General features: G+C 40.7%; 1 protein-coding gene across 1 annotated transcript in view; it reads right to left on the minus strand.

Annotated features, from left to right (window-relative positions):
- Positions 1 to 22884, minus strand: part of LOC122935352 (collagen alpha-1(IX) chain-like) — a 115672-nt gene that overhangs the window by 40114 nt on the left and 52674 nt on the right. Inside the window, exons 22-26 of the mRNA XM_044291117.1 lie at positions 12427 to 12471; positions 10998 to 11051; positions 10743 to 10796; positions 8125 to 8178; positions 7532 to 7603 (exon numbers count right to left, since the gene is read on the minus strand). Coding sequence (XP_044147052.1) covers positions 7532 to 7603; positions 8125 to 8178; positions 10743 to 10796; positions 10998 to 11051; positions 12427 to 12471 — 279 coding nt within the window. The remainder of the gene's footprint in view (positions 1 to 7531; positions 7604 to 8124; positions 8179 to 10742; positions 10797 to 10997; positions 11052 to 12426; positions 12472 to 22884) is intronic.

Here is a 22884-nt window from a genome sequence, read left to right on the forward strand (position 1 = left end):
ATTATGCGGATGAACATAATGGTCATTTTTCTGGATCCACCTTTGGAGCAATAGAAAGAGTCATACCCGACCAAAGAGGGGGTGATTACATTAAAGTAATGTAAAAAAACGAAACCAAATGGATATACAACTTAGATACCCTTGCACCAAAGGGACTCAATCAGGAGATAGAACTATTTGCCTTTTTGTAGCCCCATATATTGTCTAATTATCGATGACTCCGTGGTACAGATTATATAGAGAGACAGTATATCTCCTCCTCCCCCTCGCATTATGTATAACTATTCAGGGAAAGAGGATTATAATATATATTGGATATAACCTTGCAATTGGTTACTTATTATGCTGATAATGGATTATTACAATAGCAATTAGGAGACCTGGTAACTATGGAAACGAAGGCCTATATACATCCACACTGAAGCGGCCACTGACCATCCCTGAGGAAGGAATTTGTGAATTCCGAAATGCGTCGGAGGTATTGTGACCCAAGCAGGCAACATGTCCAAGGTGTGACATCACACGGAACTTTCGTTTTCGAACGTTACCAGCTTAGTTTCCCTCGCGCGCACGTGTCACCGGCCGGGACCGCGCGCGCTGGCAGAGGAAACAGAAGACTTCTCCTACTTACTGAACTATCGGGATCTTCCCTATTGGCTCCACTCTCAGCTCAGTTCAAGTGATTTTTGGCATGGCATACTACAGTAAGTTATACACCTGCACGATTCTTGATGTGTCAGATTATTTGGGCATGCACTTTTGTTTAGGTTCTGGGACCTTTATTTCATCCAGGAGGTCCTGCTTTCATGACAGACCGATATTCACAATTAGGTTATAACCAGCAAGGCTGCATACTTTTACTTACGGTAATATTCAGGCCACCTTGGTGTACACCTTGCAGTTAGTACGGTTCTATAATTAATGGGCAGACTCTTATCTGGGTAGAGCTGCACATCAACCTGCTCAACTGTATCCTTAAACAACCACAGGGGCAACCATCGGTGCTTTTCTCTGTGGCCAGCGCGGCTTCAGATCTTTATTCTTTATACTGAGCTATACATTTTTAGAGGGTGTTAGGGCAATTAACCCTCTCTGAACCAGCAGCGGCATACCTACGCAAAGTTCCCACCTTCCCCGCTTTCCTTTTTGGTGGCATGGGCCTCTATCATTATTATTTAGTGTGTACCACAGCTGTCTAATTACAGTGCGGTCACAGCGATCTGCGGCGGCAGATGTGTGTGGGAAGGGGGGGTCCAGACAAAAAATTTCTGTGGGGCCCAGTCAGTTCCAGCTATGCCTCTGATTGTACTTATTATATGCATAACGTGTATGACAGTCTATATATTTTATACGGGCTATTCTCTTTGTCCCACAATTTGTCCAAAAAGCAAACTACATGTTGTTGGTTAATGAAACATAGCGTATAGACCAGACTTGGCAGGAAAACTGCCTTTTGGGAGTCAAAATCATGACGAGCTGTAATTTACAAACATAATTTATGAAAGCATCAAATTAGATCTGAACTGGGCCACCAGAGTACCAAATTATCCACCGGTGAGCCTAGATTATAAAACATATCATCTGGAGAGACTGTGAAATCTCAGATGAACTATTTCTTGCGAGTTCACTCACAAATGTCATCGTATTAATAAAATGTCCTGTGTGTACAATAGAGATCATGATGCAATTTAAAGGTGACCTGTAGAATTTGTCTATAGATGGAGGGTGGGTCTCAGAATCCTTTCCTCTGGTGGGTCCAAGGAATCCAAGTCTGACGCTGCATAAAACCATGTCCCATTACCAACTTTATAGGCATAGGAGACATCTTAATTCCAACTCTGACTAACTTGGCTATACCGTCAATTCGAGACCCTGTAAGGCTACTTTCACACTAGCGTTCGGGCGGATCCGTTCTGAACGGATCCGCGCATAATAATGCAGACGGAGGCTCCGTTCAGAACGGATCCGTCTGCATTAAAATGGCAAAAAAAAGCTAAGTGTGAAAATAGCCTCGGACGGATCCGTCCAGACTTTCAATGTAAAGTCAATGGGGGACGGATCCACTTGAAGATTGAGCCACATTGTGGCATCTTCAAACGGATCCGTCCCCATTGACTTACATTGTAAGTCTGGACGGATCCGCACGGATCCGCACGCCTCCGCACGGCCAGGCGGACACCCGAACGCTGCAAGCAGCGTTCAGCTGTCCGCCTGTCCGTGCGGAGGCGAGCGGAGCGGAGGCTGAACGCCGCCAGACTGATGCAGTCTGAGCGGATCCGCTCCATTCAGACTGCATCAGGGCTGGACGGCTGCGTTCGGGTCCGCTCGTGAGCTCCTTCAAACGGAACTCACGAGCGGACCAGCGAACGCTAGTGTGAAAGGAGCCTAATACTATCAAGACAATGACTTGTTGTAGCCGGTATTGATCTCCAGGCCTGAAGATGTGCCAAATAGTGCACACGACTGCCTGCCTACAGAGCGATACCACCCTGCAGATACTTCCCACTTTTGAAAATTATAAGAAATAATCATCCTGATCTAATGATGCTTGTATATTCCTTGCTGCAAAAGGTACATGGTTACTTTCATAACAGGATGATGATACTTGTGAATCACATTCTCTAAGGCATCTTTCACACGGGCGAGTATTCCGCGCGGATGCGATGCGTGAGTTGAACGCACTGCACCCGCACTGAATCCGGACCCATTCATTTCTATGGGTCTGTTCACATGAGCAGTGATTTTCACGCATCACTTGTGCGTTGAGTGAAAATCTCAGCCAGCTCTATATTGTGCATTTTTCACGCAACGCAGGCCCATAGAAGTGAATGGAGCTGCGTGAAAATCACAAGCATCCGCAAGCAAGTGCGGATGCGGTGTGATTTTCACGCATGGTTGCTAGGAGATGATCGGGATGGGGACCCGATCATTATTATTTTCCCTTATAACATGGTTATAAGGAAAAATAATAGCATTCTGAATACAGAATGCATAGTACAATAGGGGTGGAGGGGTTGAAAAAAATAAGAAGAATTTACCTCACCTTAATCCACTTGTTCACGCAGCTCGGCTTCTCTTCTGTCTTCTTCTTTGATGATCTGTGAGGAAAAGGACCTGTGGTGACGTCACTGCGCTCATCACATGCTCCGTCATATGATCCATCACCATGGTGATGGATCATGGGATGGACCATGTAATGAGCGCAGTGATGTCATCAAAGGTTCTTTACCCAGGTCCTGAAGAAAGAAGAGAAGCCGGGCTGTGCGAATTGTACAGCGCTATTGTACTAAGCATTCTGTATTAAGAATGCTATTATTTTCCCTTATAACCATGTTATAAACACAACACCTAACCTAAACCCGAACTTCTGTGAAGAAGTTCAGGTTTGGGTACCAAACATGCCGATTTTTCTCACGTGCGTGCAAAACGCATTAAAATGTTTAGCACTCGCGTGGAAAAATCACGCATTTTCCCGCGACGCACCAGCATCTTATCCGGCCCAAATCCATGACGCCTGTATGAAAGAGGCCTAAGTGTGTTCATGGTACCCAAGTCCAACATGATACCAACAGTACGGAGAATGGATTCTTGTTATTGGGCTTGTGTGTATCAGTAAAACGTATTAAATAACAGTTGTAAATTTGGACTGGAAACATATTATATCATGACTTGGAAAGTATTTAATTCTGAAGCTTATGTGACACAAACTGACCATAGGCAGGTTCTTTGAAAATCAAAATGAATCAGCTTAATATTTCTTTATGGCCTTTCTCAATTTGATTCCTAGCAGGGGACACCTCCTAATTCACATCTACTTTATAAAATGTTTTACCTCTGATAAAAAAAATACCCACTGCGTTGTTATTGTTGTAATTGCTAAATCAAATCAGCCGCTAATATAAAAGTCATTTCACTCAAAGATGAATTTTACATTTGACATCTTTTAAATGATTGCTATAAAGATATTTTATTCCTCATGTATTATCTGTGTAGGATACAACTGCCCAATTAGACATTTATATAATTAGGATTTATTATCAGCTAATACCAACCGGATTTGCAGCCCTATATAAGGAAGGCAACTGATTGATTTATCTTCACAGAAATACTCTACATATAAACTCTATAAATCCCATCCATGTATCAGGGTAAGGCCTCTTTCACACAACCGTTTTTTTTTTTTCCGTTTAAGAGCCGTTTTTTGTGTTCCGTATACGGTCCGTATACAAGACCATTCATTTCAATGGTTCTGCAAACAAAACGGAATGTACTTCGTATGCATTCAGTTTCCGTATTTCCGTTTTTCATTCCGTTGAAAAATAGATGTCCTATTATTGCCCGCAAATCATGTTCCATTCAAGTCAATGGATCCGCAAAAAAAACAGAACACATAAAGAAATGCATCCGTATGTCTTCCATATCCATTCCATTTTTGCAGAGCCAGCTATCGAAAATGTTATGCCCAGCCCTATTTTTTCTATGTAATTACTGTATACTGTATATGCCATATGGAAAAACGGAACAGAAAAACGGAACATAATCGAAAACACAACGGAAACAGAAAATGGAACAACGGATCCGCGAAAAACGGATTCCAAAACACTGAAAAAGCCATACGGTCATGTAAAAGAGGCCTAACAGGACATATGGAAAGGGCATTCTGGGAGTTGTACATTTTCTTGACTAATAATCAGCATTCACTGGTATCTAGATTTACTCTTCTACTCTTAATCTAACTCATGAGGTCAACCAATGGTGCATAAATAGTTATAGTGGACAATATGTGCCTTGCTTTAGAAAGACTGAACCATATTAGTAGCTGAACTGTGACAGTTACATAATTAATGGGTTGAGAAATACCATACTACCTTCATGTTAGTATTTTCTTCCTTTGCACCTTGTATGTATGCATCTTTTGTACTTTAAAACCCCCATCTGATCCACAGGAAGACTTTTGTGTCCCATACAATGCTAATCATTTACTTAAAGGGGTTGTCTGAGTTCAACTTTCTTATTGAAAACTGCTGTGGAACCAAAAAAATAATAAAAAAAACTTACCTTTCCTTCACCAGCCTCTTCCCATCCAGTGGTGCAACTCTGTTCTCTTCGCTAGGCAGCAGCCAGTGAATTATTGTGGCTGCAGCAGTGATGCCCCATATACTGCTGCAGCCAATCAATGGCCTCATCATTGTATGGCCCAAGACTGGTGAAGTTAAGGCAAGTTTTTATATTATTTCACCAGCCCCACAGCAGTTTCCAGTTAAAAGAAAATGAAACCGGACAACGTATTTAATCACGTAATTAAATGGGCAATAACTTGTTGAAAGGCCAAAAAGGCCCAGGGCTTGGATCAATGGTGGGGCTGCATTCATTACTGCAGTAACTGTTGGCCTGGTAGCTGTAAGGCCCATAAAACTAAAATGTCTAACTCTTACAATGCAAGACTCTAAGGCACCTCCTGTGGTGGCTTTTCTTCCTCAAGAACATAAGGAAAAGACATGTTGAAATTCAACAGCCCATTCCCATTGCTCTATGGCTCTATTACAGAGATACACAAGGAAGTAGGTACATCTGAATAGAACCATAGGGTCCAGCAATGTTTAGTTATAGTCTTGCCTAGAGGAGTAGAGGTAAAGAAGTATATACATATATTTAAAGGGAACCTGTCAGTAGATTCACGTTCCTTTAACCACAGCGAGCGTGAAATACTGACAAGATCCCAAATAGAGACCTAAAAGGTAACAGTAAAACAATAAAAGAACTGAACACGTTCCCAAGGAATATGTAAATTATAGTTCAAATTCAGTTAGACCTATTCCTTCTTATGTCAGGTGCCAAATTGTTCTCTACGAAAATATTAAATCCAGATATCAACATTTTCATCATACAAAATGGCATATCAAACTGAAGACTGAAGATTTCCTTTTGCCAAATACTTAAGTTCTACTGTGATGATCTGCGTAGACACATAATTGGATGAAATGTTCACCGTTATCATTATCTCTGCATAATTTGCAAATGTTCCAGCTCTACCTCAATTATACATTTCTGGCCAAGAAGCGCTCCTTCTCATTCTGTTAATTACATGCCCTAGTTGTTACTTGCTGTCTAGCCAGCAGAAAGATAGCCCCTTTCTCAGAAATGTCAGAGATTTTATCTTGTATTTGCCACATGCTGTAGTGTGAACTGTCATATTCAGTAACCTGCAGTGATCTGCTATGTACAATACATGAAAGAAGAAAATAGTGGTTATTAGTGGTGTTGAGCGAGCATGCATGGCTGAAAACCAGTTCGGCTCGAGCATCGCGATGCTCGGCCAAATACCTCGTGTGCTCGAGTCAGTGTATTCAAATCCAATTTAGCCTCTATTTCTGAAAAGTTTTTGCCAGGATTTGAACTCACAACCTTCTACATTAGAGCCAAGAACTTTAACCACTACGCTATACAGCTACATGTTAACTTGCACTGAAATATTAAATTATACTTCTGCTGTATAGGAATACTTACTACATGACAAACTACTATGAGGTTTTTCTGACATAGTTTATCATTCAGCTTTAACTAAGTTAGATTTAAATACACTGGGTGTCCATATATGGACATAACTATATATGGAGTCAGAACAGGGACTCCTAAGCTGCAGACTCACACTGGGGGATTCCCTCACTGTACAGCGATCTTCTGCATAGACCTCAGTGGGACCCGAAACCCTCCATTCTTCAGAGCAGGGGGTGCCTGGTTTAATGCTCGGTTTCATCAATTGACTTTCATTGTGCTCGGGTGGTCTGTAGAGCACCCGAGCATCGCAAAGTGTTCAACAGGAACACCTGAGCACTTTGGTGCTCGATCAACACTAGTTATTAGACATTGAATAAATATTTTATGAGATTATGAAAATCCAGTACAAATATGTATGCATTTACTATTATATAATTGATTTAGTATTTTTTTTTTCACATTTATTTTAATGTGTCACAGAATGTCAAATTTTGATCAGTGGGGGTCTGAGCACTCACACCCCACTAATCACTAGAACGAGAACCAATCATCTTTCTCCTCGATGCAGGAGACATAACTTAGACAGGCCCATAGGTTTTCTATTGATCCCATCTCCTGCAGTGAGTAGAGAGTGAACACGCTATGCTCCTCTCTCCTCGTTCAAGTGATCAGTGAGAGTCTGAGTGCTGAGACCCCACTAATCACTCTCTCCTCTCTGCAGAAGATAGAACTGAGACAGGTCCATAGATTTTCTATTGATCTCCTGCAGCAAGTAGATATTGAGCGCGCTATGCAAGTGCTTCTCTCTCCTCGTTCTAGTGATCAGTGAGGGTCTGAGTGCTGAGACTCCCACGATCACTAGAATAAGAAGAGAGAAGCCATATGACATATCAAAAGTTTCTGTAAAATTCTGTAACACTTTATATATATATACATATTAGTATTTTGGAAAGTCTTTGCAGAATTGCCTAGTTGTCCAGTGTTTAAACACATTGTAAAGAGTTCATTAATGTACATATGATGCAACACTTACCCTGTCACCTTTAAGTCCTGGAAGACCAGGGGGACCAGGCAGACCTAAAAAGCCAGGATCACCTCGTGGACCCTTAAAATAAAATCAAACACACTGACATTGGATCTCTAGCACATTAGTGAATGTTCACATAAAGTGGATACTTTGTTGTTCTTCAGATGCAAATTGTATTACTTTAAATACGCAAAAAGGAAATAACAGTGAGCAGTGTTTATTCTTGGCTTCCCCTGTGAGCTACAGTCCCCAAGGTCTACATTCCTTATGAACAGTGCCTTCTTTCACACAGGACCCTCTCTGCCGATGCTATGTAAATACCGGCCAGTCTGCATAGAAAGAGGGCATTCATAGCCATGCTCATTACTTCCAGACAGAGAGCAGCTTTTCACTGCTCTGAAGCTGCCAATATTTTATCTCCTTAAAGGAAAGTTCCTTGCTTTATGTAATTATTCTAGCCAGCTTTTATCAGTCACATTATCAGGAGTTGAAGATTTTTAAGATGCACTGCGTGTCTTAGTATGTTAAAAGATGAAGATATATTGTATTTATTCTTTATTTAAAAAAAGCTTTCATCTTAAATCTCTATTTGTACTTACTTGTTTTCCAGGTGCTCCGGGTGGGCCTACGGGACCTGCTTCTCCTCTGTCACCCTTAATTAAAAGAACAAAGAAGAAAGATTATATAGGTAAACTTTTCAGAAAATGTAGCAGGTTTAAAAGCAATTGATCAGCTAAAAAAATAAATGAAAAAATCACATAAAAATATAATGCCAATTAAAAGGGATTTGACATCTTAGAATGTGAGGGCATATCGATAGGATATGGAATGACTTGCTGATTAGTGAGGCTTCTGGAACCTCTCTAAGATCACAAGCCATAAAATAACAAAGCCCCAACAGTTTTTTTTCGGCAAAGCACAACTCCCAGCAAGCAGCTCTACAGAGAACTACAACTGCAGAAGAGCTACCAAATGTACAGCCTGTGCAAAGGACTATGGGTAAGGGACTCACTGTCACCTAAAAAGGTACTCCTATTGTTAAGTAGGTTGCATGAAACAATCTGTCCCTAGAGGAGGATATCCAGCACCATAGTAGATTGATTAAGATCCAAAATGTATTCTAAGAGCATTGGTGTGCATCCATTGAAATAGCAAACTGCTTCCATCGTGTTTCAGATCCTAACAGATTCTTAGTCATAGCAAACTTCTATGAGAACAAATCAGTCAGGATTTGAAACATGCACGTAAGTGACTTCTTTTTCTACAGATGCACACCACGGCCCACAGTGACTAACTCAACTAATCACTCTACTTTTAATGCAAATCTTTGGTTCAAAAGTGCTGTTTTCCTTTAAAAACATATTTTTCAAGCAGACTCAATTGTGAGCAACATTATGCTGATTGGGCAGTGTTTTGCTCATAAGTTGAATAATGTATTGCGGTGTATTATTTAGTTAGCATTAACTTATATTAGAGCCAAATGATCAGTCATGTACACAATGGAACATAGCTGAGTACACTGTCAAAACTCAGTTGATACTGTGCATGACCATCAAACACTACGCTAAGGTTTCAGGTGTGTAGTAAGAAATCAAGAGCAATTCTTCAATCTACTTTTCCCCTATAACCAGAATCCAATTATTGTACATTGGTAGTTTGAAATACTAAGCAAAAGCACCACAAATTGCATCTAAAATCCCTTGGCTGCTGTCTCTGCTTCTTGACTTACAACCTAAGACATTCATGCAATCACAGTTCAGCCTAGTCTGAACCATAAGGTCCCGGTTCCCTACCTAGTAATTATACCTGACAGACGTAAGACATATTAAACACAACAAGGAAGACTTAAGCAGTCACACGTTAGATGTCCGCTATTTCCAGGTACTGTGCAAAAATGAATATTTTATAAACAAAATAATGAAATCACAGGTTTACTGTGAACCCAATAAAAAAAAAATAAACAGTAGAGTTCCAGTAATCTACCTTTCATAAAGTGAGATTATCAGACATTCACAATGACATACATTTAAAAAAAATGTATCTGTAAAACTGTAAAAACCTCAACATATAATGCTGATGCGGAATATGCCATTTTGATATGAAGCGTCGGTAAGATCTCTGACGGCTCTCTGACACTAGGGCTCAACTAGCCTGACATGTCAGCCCAGGTTCTGACCCGGGGGCTGAGTGGGAGAAAAACCCTTTTGGAGCTGACTGTGAAGTCAGTCACTTGACACTAGGATCTATTTCTTATGGGTTAACTCATAAATGGCCCATTATGTCACATTAATGATATGTCCAGTGTGTGTAATGATAACAATAAAGATTACAATGCACTCAAAAATGGAAGTGTACATTTTCTTTATAGATGGAGGTGGGATTCAGAATCATTTCTTATGGTGGACCAAAGTAACGTCATTCTAATGCTGCTTTTAACTGACTTTGCATCTTTACAAATATGCAAAACTTCTTAAAGGGAGTCTGTCATCTGGTGTTTGCATATTAAACTAAGAAAAGTGACATGAAGGGCTTGCAAAACTAATTAATTCATTACCTTTACTGCATTTAGCAGGGGGAAAAAAAAACTTTTTTCAAATATGTAAATGAGATGATCAGAGCACCAGGGATGGGTCCTAGTCCCTTACTGCACTCACGTTCCGTTCATCTTCACAGTAAGCCTCTCTATTCCCTAATTAACAGGGTCAGATATCTGTATACTGCTCTTATTTGGCCCTATAATCTTGAGCTTGTATGTTCAGTACAGCATCTTGTCCCTGCTCTAGAGAGAAAACTGTTCTAATTATGCACTGAAATTCTGGTGAGTGGCACAGGTGCAAGATTACAGGGCTAGATGCATGGCCCTGTCAATCAACTAGGTTGAGGAGCAGTTTATTGTCAAGAGGGACGGAACTTGGCTGCACCAAGGAGCTTTGGCTTGCCTAGTTTAATAAGCCAAAACAATCTAGAAGTACAGTTTAGATAACACATCTCATAAATCATGAGTGTTAACTATTCTACATCCATAAATCCTGAGACAAGTCAAGTTCAAAATGCCGATGTTTGCTACAGCATTCAGAAGGTGACTACGTACACTGCAGTCATGTGCTCAAGCTCAATGGTTATGTGTGATTAATTTGACTATATATCTAACAAATAAGAGGATTCTTTTACATTACACTATGCAACACATGAATACTCACTAAGCGTGTTTACTTACTGAAGGTCCAACAGGTCCTCTTGGGCCAACTTCCCCTTGAGGTCCTTGATCACCCTGTAATTTGCAATTGAAAACAGATTTGAAATATACAGTTCAGATGCCTATTACTAAATGAGTCCCACTCATAATCACTTGTTTTTACCACAAGCATTCTTGAGGATTTGTATATGATTATGATAATAATTTCCTCATTTTATAAAGTCAAAGTTAAGCATCTGAAAAAAAAGCATTCCAGAAAACAAAATTAAATCTTACAGGTTTACCAGATTTTCCCATTAATCCAGCTACACCTGGGGCACCACTGTTTCCCTGCAGAATACAAGTAAATGTAGAAAATTAGAAATCAGAAGCTTCAATTTTTTTAGGTTTTAATTATTTCTATTAAAAGACATTTACCAAAACAGCATACAGTGAAAGCTCTTTAAGAAGACGGTACAAAATTGACTTAAAAAGTCTCCTAGGGGACATTATGCCTTAGATTATGAAAATTTGCCACAGGAAATCTGGTCTGAATAAGGAGATGGTCTTTTGGAGAGGTTATACTGTATATCCCCATTTTAATATTATTCTAGGTAACACAAAAGGATATAACAATTAAACCGACATAAAATAGGCTATTTGGGAAATCCCCAGCACAGTACGAAATAACGCAAATCTAAGTTTTGTCCCTTAATCCAACATGTTCAATATAAAATTAACAAAAAAACTCAAGTCTTCTTATATTTGGATTGGTCCTCTTACCATGTACTACTAGATTTCATCCTTATTAAAGGATCTGTAATTCAGAGCCCAGAGACTTTGACATGGCCATTCTAAAAAGACCTGACGTTTCACAATCATGGGTAGCATGAAGGATGCGAACTGCACCCAACAAAATCCATTTCTGTTATAGGGCCCATAAAAAGCAATGGAATGGAATCTGTAGTGGCAGCTCATAACGGAGCCTACCAGTGACTTAAATTTTCTTAAAAGGGATGTCTGGTGGGATACTATTTTTATATAAAGGAGCAAATTAGCTTTAAAAAAAAAAAAAAAAAAAAGCATTACTCACTTCAATGAACCCCTTGTTGCTGTGGTTCCAGCACCTGCCAGGTCCCCGTTGGTCTCTACTCCCTGGTAGCAGCTCGACACACAGGAAATGGCAGGCGATGCCTGCTCAGCCAATCACCGGATTTACCTATCTCAGGCAGGGAATTGCTGAGCAGACAACTACACCTGCTATTTGGCTAATGCCCTTAGGGTTTGTCATCCTGCTTCGACCAATTAGTGGGCAATGAAGCTACTACTCGAGTGTAAAACTGATCCAGTCTACAAGCTGTTTGCCCAAATCAAACATTAAATTGCAGTTTTGCAATCACCTCATATTGCTTCTCTCTATAAATATATATTTGCTGGAAGATCCCATCTAGCTTACATGTTAGGAATAACATTATTCAAACTGGATGAATACATGATATTTTTTCCTCTGAATAATTTATTTGTTGGCTACATTATTAGTGTCTGCAGCAATATTCATGAACCCTAATGATGGAACATCAGACTACCAACAAATGACAAATTACATGTGTAGTGCAGACTGCAAGAATGATCTGCCAAAAATAACAGTTCTAATACACAAAATGTAAAGTCTTTCAAAACTAAATTCTAAGGTAAACATTGAGGCTAATTAAAGAGACATGGTTACCTTCTCTCCAGCTACTCCTTTTGCTCCCTGATTGCCTGGCAAACCCTAAAAACACATAAAATGCAAAAGTAAGGTATTTCATGTTTTTATTCATTTTGGGTATAAAGCACAATAAATCATTTCCATGCAAAAGAAATATAGAAAAACAATGGCCTCTATTCCTACACCATTATTACAGAGATCTCCTTCTCTCACATTCATATGTGTAGAAATCTACACTCGCCCTTTTGATGTCCTGATTAACCTCTCTTCTAGATACGCCTCAATTTACCTAATATGATATGCAATCAACAAACATATATCATTAAACATAGAGATTTTAACAGAAAACCATCCTGGTTTGAGTCTTTAGTGCATCTACAAAATTCCCCCATGAAGGTATGGTAATCTCTATAGCTTGTAAACAATTGCTGAGTTGTTCACAGTAGTACTGCAAAACACTTCTTTTGTGAAAACTTGGGAGAGGGACCTTTGTTGTGACTGTTTGAACAGATTCAATCCCAAAAAATAATGCTTGCATTTAAGTCTACTAGATGTGTCCAGTTGCAAAGAAATGCTTATAAACTTCTGTCTCCATGACTCCAGATAGGCTGTAAGTAATAAATCAAAGCTACCCAGTTGTCTGCTGTATATGTGGAGATAAGATGGGGTCCTCCTATATCTTTTGCTGCATGGTTTCACCTTTTCGCTCTGATATCTTGACTAGTGTTCATCGAGCACCAAATTGCTTGGGTGTTTGGATACTCGGGTCGAACACCTGGGGATGCTCGGTTGCTCTACCGAGCACTCGAGCACAATGGAAGTCAATGGGAGAACCCTAGCATTAAAACAGGCACCCCCTGCTCTGAAGAGGGGAGGGTGCCTGGTTCATAGGAAAAGGTCAGAAATTTATGGAAACACCACCAAAATGGTTCGGAAACAGCATGGGGAGGATGTCTGGATGCATCTTGGACTCCCAGGTCTCTGCTGGGAACTATGTTGTCCGAGTAGTACGCGACTTTTACAGACTGACAATAATACGCACAAAACCGAAGAAAAAATCTATTTTAGAGGAAAAATTTTAGGAAACATTCTTTCCTGTATATTTACTTGTATATACAGTGCAAGTGCTGCCAAAAATTACAAGAAAGAGGCACTCTGATACAACCTGTATATCACATAATGGAGGGCCTCATTCACATTCACTATGGCCTGTGGGTGGGTGGCTGGGTATTTGCGCTTGCGATCAAATGCCTAGGGTAAGGACATTTGTACGCTGCTCTGGGACACGGAAGTGGATGTGGTCGCTGATGGTGTTTGCAAAGGTCCAGGTGCAGGGCGGGAGGCATCTGGGCCTGCGCCTTTGACAGGGGATTGGCCAGCATGTAGCACAGTGGAAGAGGAGGCAGTGGTGTGACCCTCAGACACATATTGTGGATGCAGGTGTTAGGCCCACCTTTTACTGTGCTTTGATGCTATGTGGCGGATCATGCAGGTGGTGGTGAGGTTGCTAGTTTTCACGCCCCTGCTCATTTTTGTATGGCACAGGTTGCAAATTACAATTCTTCTGTTGTCTGCACTTTCCTCAAAAAATCTCCAGACTGCGGAACACCTACCCCTTGGCAAGGGAGATTTCCACAAGGGTGTGCTCCGGGGAACAGTTGCGGGCCTATTTAGTGTGGCCCGCTTTCTCCCTTTTGGCACCCCACTGCCTCTTCCAGCCTGTTGCGTTGCTGCAAATCCCTCCCCCTCTGTACTGCTGTCCTTGGTTCGGCTTGCCACCTTCCCAGGTTGGGTCAGTGACCTAATCATCCACCACCCCTTCTTCCAGTTCCTCATGCTGGTCATCCTCCTGACTTGTTGATCTAACAACAGCCTCACCTATTGACAACTGTGTCTCATCATCAACCTCGTGAAACACTAATTGCCGTTCTCCACCGTCATCTTCTTGTGACTGTGGATGCTCAAGAGTTTGGGAATCAAGGCACGAGATTTCATGTCCCTCTTCAAGCAGGCTTGTCGAGAGACCCAAATTAAGGAATGGCGCTGTGATCACTTGTTTGGCAAGACTCTCCATGGTGGGAGGAAGGAGGATCAGGGTGAGGATTGTGTTGACCAGACTCTTGGCTACTGAGACTGGACTTGGTGAAAGACAGGGTGGTGCTTAACTGACTGGAAGCATTATCTGCTACAATCCAACTGACCACCTTGTCGCACTGGTTTGACTTTGAGAGTGTTGCCCTGCGCCGCCCTGCAAACTGGGAAATTAAGCTAGGTATCGTGGATGATTGTTTTTATTGTGCTCTGGCACCCAGGGCCACAGCCTCTGTGTGCAGCATCAGCATCACAGCCACTTCCCTGTCCCTTACTGCTCGCCTTCTTCATATTAAATGTTATATATGCTTGAGAGTTTGTCACTCATACAGTAGCATAGGATTTGTAAGTGTATGCGCAAAAAAATAAAAAAAGGTATTTGGGATGTTGAAACGTCACACAGGAGATATCCCGCAGATAATGTAGCTGATGTCAGCAACGGCTAATAATAAATTACACAGAATGTCACAGGTATTTGGGATGTGGAAACGTTACATAGGAGAAATACCGCAGATAATGTCGCTGATGTCAGCAGCGGCTAATAGAAAAATTCCAGGGAATGTCACAGGTATTTGGGATGTGGAAACGTAACACAGGAGATGTACCCCAGATAATGTCACTGTCCGCAGCGGACACCGTCTACGGAAAAAATACACTGGATGTCACTGATATTTTTGCTATGCGCACATGTTACACAGTTACACAGGAGATGTAGCGCAGATAATGTCGCTGTCTGCAATGGCCAAACAATTGCAAGCTATCTAGCGCAGGATGCGCTAAAAATAGATATTGCTGCCACACACAAAACAATAGTTCTTAAAAGGACTTTTGGGTCTGTAAAGTTTTAGCAATTTAGCTCAGGTTTGCTAAAAATATATATTGCTGCTGCCACACACAACAATAGTCCTTAAAATAACTTTTGGGTCTCTGAGAAGTTTTTCTAATTAAAATAAAAATGTCACTCCCTACACTATCTTTCTCTTCTTCAGCACAGCTCTCCCTGACTAACACTGAGTGGAACACGTGTCATCGGGTGCTATACAGCACCCAATGACGCGTTCTGGCCAGCCGATCACTGTAATGCCAGTAACCAACATGGCTATTGCATTACAGTGAGGGCAGTACTTACCTGCACGTTTATTGGCTGCGTAGCAGCCAAAAAACGTGCGGGGAGGAGACTCGAGCATTGCGCTCGAGCACATGCGATATTCGGCCGAATACTGCCATGTGCCAAGAATTGAGATGCTCGAGCTGAACTAGTGTTCGGCCGAGCATGCTCGATCAACAGTAAACTTGACTATAATAAACCAAATTTGTAAAGTAAAAACATATCTTTTCAAGCTGAAGTACTGCCCCTTCATTTATTCTCCCAAAACAATACATTTATCTCACCTAATTAAGGATCTCCTGCAGCAGGAATCCTGCTATCCAAAAACTGAAAGGTGAGCACTTCCATTTCTGTTCTTGAAAGGTCAGCAAAGGTAGACACTGTCTACCATCTCAAAGAAATTGCCCACTGGGAGACTAGAAATAATAAAAGATTTCTGGACATCTACTTGGCTTGGGCTGCCCACAAAGGATTCTCTTTCTCCTGACACCAGTATATAGATATTATAACCCCTAGGGCTCTACCCCCACTCTTATCTCAACCTATTATAGTTTACGGTTAACATAAGATATATGTGCTAATGGTTATCATTGGGACATATCCTATTTCGCCTTCAAACTTGCAGATAATAGCCAATGCTAGTGTTTCCAGATCTTTCCTGTCACTATACAGTATAAAATGTGATGTGCTCTGTATTTTTATCCTCACTTGTGAGAGTCTTTGTATTGCATACTATTTCTCGTTACATTGTAAAATCAATAGAGGTTTGAAAAAAAGAGATTAAGAGATGAAAGAGATTTGCAAACAAAAACAATGCCTGCATGTCTTAAAATATATGTATTTTCAAGTACAATTAGCATGATATATGCTGAATTTCACAAGGTTTAAATTACACTTAAAGGATTATTACTTCTTGGACACTGGGGGCATATCTCTATGATATGCCCCCAATGTCTGAGCGGCCGCCCTCTATGCATTTCTATGGGGCTGACGAAATTAGCCAAGCGGAACGCTCAGCTATTTTCAGAAGTCCCATAGAAATGTTGAAGAAGCGTGCCACACAAGTGTGGCCTCTGCTCCATTCACTTCTAGGGGCTTAGTGAAATTTTTGTCAGTCCCATAGAAATAAATGGAGGGCAGCTGTCCATGCGCAGTGCATCCTCCGGCACCTTGCGGGCTCCGTTATAAGTTTAGGTGAAGGTCTCAGAGGTGGGAACTGCACCTATTCTTGTGCAATTCCCCCAATGTCCAAGATTGGAAAACCCCCTTAATCATGGTACACACAGCTAGTTCTGTTTTTTTTTTTGTGATATTCTGTTTTAGCTTTAAGTACTTAAAAGGAGTTTTCCCATCCTAGGCATATATGGCATATCCAAAGTATATGCCATAAATGTCTGATATTTGTAAGTCTCGTAAATCCTCAACCCATGGTCGATGTGAATAGAAAGGTGACGGTGCATGTGTAGCTTTCTCCATTCATTTCTACGGAAGTTCTGTACTCTTCTGGGTTGGCAGCAAGGGGACAATTATTCTACCATTATTCTACCATGTAATTGTAACAAAGAAGTTATTATGATGTATATAGAAATGTAAAAATAGTGAGACGCCTACTGATCAAATTCCCCATGTATATAAGAACATTTTGTCACAATCACAGTTTATGTGACATTTTTTGAAGGTTATGAATATGATCAATTATCTCATGTTTCTCATAGTTATTCTCTTGAATATAACATGTTCCAAAAATCCTCTTGAAGAAAGGTTACACATTGTGACTCAATATCCCTTTAAGTTTGGATAGTAATAAGTGTGATATGAATTCTAACCTAGAAGATAACCGGCACATGCTGAATGCATTTATGTGGTGGGTTGACAGGCATTTTGTGGTGCTTTAGATGGATGAGCATAGAAGCAATGTTTTGAATTGACTAGAGTGGGAACATATGGTTTATTAGGGTGCCAAATAGGAACATTTTGCAGCAGTTGAAGTGAGACATGATAAGTGGCTTTAATTACAATCCAAAAACAGAATCTAACAATGTTCTACAAGTAAAGATAGCAGACAGCAAAGATAAATGAACGCATGATAGATGACTAACTATGACTTTTATTGTCCGACAATCATGATATGCAACAAGAGTAGGATTGAAAAATGTAGTCTATGACTTTAACTCAGTTGTTTTAATGGGGCTTGAATATGTATGTTGGCAGAAGTGAGCAAATTTTGGTTCACATTGCTTTAACTGCAAATAGTATAAGGTACGTGAACTGCAGGTCAAACAGAAGCCATGATGCTAGTGTGAAAAAAAGCCTAAGAAAGCTACTTTGACCATCTAAAACTCTTTCATAAGTTCCGCCAAGAATGAAACAAGTAACCATGGGGCAGCAAAACTTGCAATGCTATCAGTGAAGTTAAGCATAGGAATAATGTGAACAGTGGTGTGATAGTATAAGGATAATAGACACACGCATGTACATGAGAAATGCACAAAGGGACATCACAGTACAGGGGGAACATCTATTCAATGGTGCTACCGCACAGGAATTCCACAGTAATGTCACAGTACAGGGATAGTGCACAGTAATGTACATAGCACTATCACACATAAAGGTCAACACTGTGACATCACGACATAGGAAACAAACATAATGATGTCACATGTGGGCATTATGATATCTGAGTGCAAGGATATATGACACATTAATAGTGCAAAAGTAACGCACAGCAGGGGGTAGCCATAAAACTCTATAGTAAATTTAAAATGAATTAAAATGAATTTTGCACACCCCTTTACATCATCTATAGTCATCACTAACTATTCCGAAAATCTCAGTGGAAATCGACCCAGTGGAAAAAATTAATTTTGTGCTTTGTGCATGAAATGGGCTGCACATCATTAGTGAAGTATTATAAATGAACATTTCTCCTCTCTTGATCAAGGAGGAGGTAGTCCAATTAAAGTATAACATTCTGGGGACAACATGTACTGTGTAGTTCAAATACAATGCATCTGTTTGAACTAAATGAAATGCTTTTCACCCGATTCTTTATTCATGTGTTTTAGTATTGTAATTGCTTTTTACTATGCATGCTCATATTTATTGACTTTAGATGGATACCATAGAGTCTACGGTTCCTTGTTCAGCTCATCCAGATACAAAAAGGCAACAAAAAAGGGAATGAACCAGCCAAAGGCTCAAATATTCCTCAATAGGGATAGGTTGGTTCAAGGGCATACAAAGATCACATAGGGCCCCATGACAAACCTTAGTATGGGCCCCCTACCCCACCCAGTTTCCCAGTGGGTGTGTCAAACACTCCTAGGCAATTTGGAATGTAAAGCACAAGGCTTCAGATTTATGACAAAATTTCAATTTTTTTTATTAAGTGGAATACATTGATTTTTTTAAAAAATGTAATAAATAATTAACAGTTCATAAAAATGGCATTCTTTCTGAAGAAAGAATTTACACCAGAGAAATGGCACATTTGCATACATTAAAACTAAATTTTTCTTAGCAATGCGGACACATATGACCAACACAGATGCCTTCAGCTGCCAAGTGCACATGAGGTCAGCCAGTTCCATATGTACAAATCTGCTGACAGATGCCCCTTAACCGCAATGGACCTGGAAATAATCTCTTGGCACTGAGCTTTCCCTAGTGATGGTCGGGAAGAGAAAATGAAGTGTTGGGCCCCCATTATTACACCCCCCACCATACCCATAGCAGTCGTGTGGTTTGCCCCATGGAGGTTATGCCGCTTATTGGTTGAACAATCACAAGATCCTGTTGGGGCATAGAGGCCTGTGATTGATATAGAGTACAGACCAAAAGTTTGGACAGACCTTCTCATTCAAAGAGTTTTCTTTATTTTCATGACTATGAAAATTGGAGATTCACACAGAAGGCATCAAAACTATGAATTAACACATGTGGAATTATATACATAACAAAAAAGTGTGAAACAACTGAAAATATGTCATATTCTAGGTTCTTCAAAGTAGCCACCTTTTGCTTTGATTACTACTTTGCACACTCTTGGCATTCTCTTGATGAGCTTCAAGAGGTAGTCACCTGAAATGGTTTTCACTTCACAGGTGTGCCCTGTTAGGTTTAATAAGTGGGATTTCTTGCCTTATAAATGGGGTTGGGACCATCAGTTGTGTTGTGGAGAAGTCAGGTGGATACACAGCTGATAGTCCTACTGAATAGACTGTTAGAATTTGTATTATGGCAAGAAAAAAGCAGCTAAGTAAAGAAAAACGAGTGGACATCATTACTTTAAGAAATGAAGGTCAGTCAGTCCGAAAAATTGGGAAAACTTTGAAAGTGTCCCCAAGTGCAGTCACAAAAACTATCAATCGCTACAAAGAAACTGGCTCACATGCGGACCGCCCCAGGAAAAGAAGACCAAGAGTCACCTCTGCTGCAGGAGGATAAGTTCATCCGAGTCACCAGCCTCAGAAATCGCAGGTTAACAGAAGCTCAGATTAGAGACCAGGTCAATGCCACACAGAATTCTAGCAGCAGACACATCTCTAGAACAACTGTTAAGAGGAGACTGTGTGAATCAGGTCTTCATGGTAGAATATCTGCTAGGAAACCACTGCTAAGGACAGGCAACAAGCAGAAGAGACTTGTTTGGGCTAACAAACACAATGAATGGACATTAGACCAGTGGAAATCTGTGCTTTGGTCTGATGAGTCCAAATTTGAGATCTTTGGTTCCAACCACCGTGTCTTTGTGCGACGAAGAAAAGGTGAACGGATGGACTCTACATGCCTGGTTCCCACCGTGAAGCATGGAGGAGGAGGTGTGATGGTGTGGGGGTGCTTTGCTGGTGACCCTGTTGGGGATTTATTCAAAATTGAAGGCATACTGAACCAGCATGGCTACCACAGCATCTTGCAGCGGCATGCTATTCCATCCGGTTTGCGTTTAGTTGGACCATAATTTATTTTTCAACAAGACAATGACCCCAAACACACCTCCAGGCTGTGTAAGGGCTATTTGACCATGAAGGAGAGTGATGGGGTGCTGCGCCAGATGACCTGGCCGCCACAGTCACCGGACCTGAACCCAATCGAGATGGTTTGGGGTGAGCTGGACCGCAGAGTGAAGGCAAAAGGGCCAACAAGTGCTAAGCATCTCTGGGAACTCCTTCAAGACTGTTGGAAGACCATTTCAGGTGACTACCTCTTGAAGCTCATCAAGAGAATGCCAAGAGTGTGCAAAGTAGTAATCAAAGCAAAAGGTGGCTACTTTGAAGAACCTAGAATATGACATATTTTCAGTTGTTTCACACTTTTTTATTATGTATATAATTCCACATGTGTTAATTCATAGTTTTGATGCCTTCAGTGTGAATCTACAATTTTCATAGTCAAGAAAATAAAGAAAACTCTTTGAATGAGAAGGTGTGTCCAAACTTTTGGTCTGTACTGTATATCACATTAAATCAGCCATGAGTTTACTCATTATGAACCATAGTTCTAAAAATAAAGAAGACAGAATTGAAAACTTGTTTGTGCATGTCAACTCCTTCAACCTATACTACGTATATCTGCCAACTGGACCCGCGTCACAGGGAGACAGATAATTACCTCATAGGAGGTGACTACAGTTGGAAGTGATATGTAAACAGAAGCAAGTGATAATTATTTGCTGTAAAAATTATTTCAGCTATGCTATAAGTAGCTGTCAACATATTAAGGTTTTGTTGTAGACAATTATAATGATCTCCATGCGGGGAACTGCTTTTTAACTGACAGGTTGTTCAAATCACAGTGTACAAGACTCTTAAAGTTATCGTGGAGCCTATTACATATTTGATTAATAAACGCAAATACAATGATGGTATAGAAGAATACAAGTTTCATATTTCCTTATTTTAAAGCAACAGTTAGGGTAAATGCATATGTAGCCTATTTCTGTGCAGATTTTCAGCATGCTGCAGCAGAAGATAAAAATAATGCAATATGAGGGTGAAAACTGTGGTGAAATCCATAGAAAATGTTATTTATATGTATTTTGTTGAATATTTGCCACAGATCTTTGAAATCTGTCGTGCTACCACATGTAGTGGTAGCCTCAATGTAATTTTACCTGTAGATAGTAAACAGTGGTGTAAGGCCACTCAGATGAGAACATTCCGGTCCATAGTTTAGATGCCATAGTAGTGAATACTGCTGTGATACAAGCAATCAGCTTAAATGGGTATACTGGTTATAGAAAGTTATCCCCTATCAACAGAATAGGGGATAATTATCAGATTGGTGGGAGTCCTACCGCTGCTACCACTACTGATCACGAGAAAGGGGGCCCTATACCCGAGGAGGCACACTGAAATGGACAAATGACTGGTCAGAAAAGCGAGTTGCTGAGCACAAAAGGTAGCTGAGAACTGTAGCCGGCTGATAAGATCTTCTATATGAATAGGTAGTTCATTGTCATTTTAGTGCTGCTTTGAGGAGAAATTGTTATCTGAAGAGTAATCCAATTTCTCAAAATCCCCCACATGTGCCGGGCCTCTCACTGGTAATATACTTACTCCGCTCCCCGCACTGCCACTGCTGCTTCTCCCTGCACACGGATGAAAACATCTGGTGTGGGGGGGGGGCAGCCAATGGCAGGCGGGGATGGGGACGAGCCTCCCTAGCACCCCAGGATTAGCACATGTGGGGGGGTTTGAATAATTGGATAACCCCTTTAAGATAGCAATGTGTGTAGAATTGGGAATGGTATGACAGCTCAATTCAATTAATAGGCCTAGGTAAAGATGCTCATAGAAGAGCTTTGTATTGATTAGTATAATGTGTCATACTCTTATTGCATCACTACAGGGTGATTCCCTTTAGTCACAGTGAATGGTCTGATTGAGAAAGTTGAAGAGGCACTCCCTCAATGTTTTTTATTTCCTGACCTGTTAGAAAGGTCCATGATGTAAACTGTAGTGAAGGTAATCTTCTTACTAGAGACTGTATTTGAGAGTTCTCCCCTCCCTTCTACTTCTCAGCTGTGTCATGTGACCAGCAATCAGACTTTCCAAATGACACAGTATCTTATGTGTGGACAGGGAGCCTCAATGTCAGTATCATAGGACTGAATAGAGAAGTAGCTGACTTCTCCTGTCCTGTGTCAGGTGGAGATCAGAGTGTTGGTCACATGACACAGCTAAGGATCAGAAGGGAGGTTATAACTCACGAATACAGTCACTGGTAAGAAGATTACCTTCAGTGCAAATTACATTTCTAATGGGCCAGAGAATAAA

This window comes from Bufo gargarizans, chromosome 4 (genome assembly GCF_014858855.1).
Source record: "Bufo gargarizans isolate SCDJY-AF-19 chromosome 4, ASM1485885v1, whole genome shotgun sequence".
Taxonomy (NCBI): domain Eukaryota; kingdom Metazoa; phylum Chordata; class Amphibia; order Anura; family Bufonidae; genus Bufo; species Bufo gargarizans.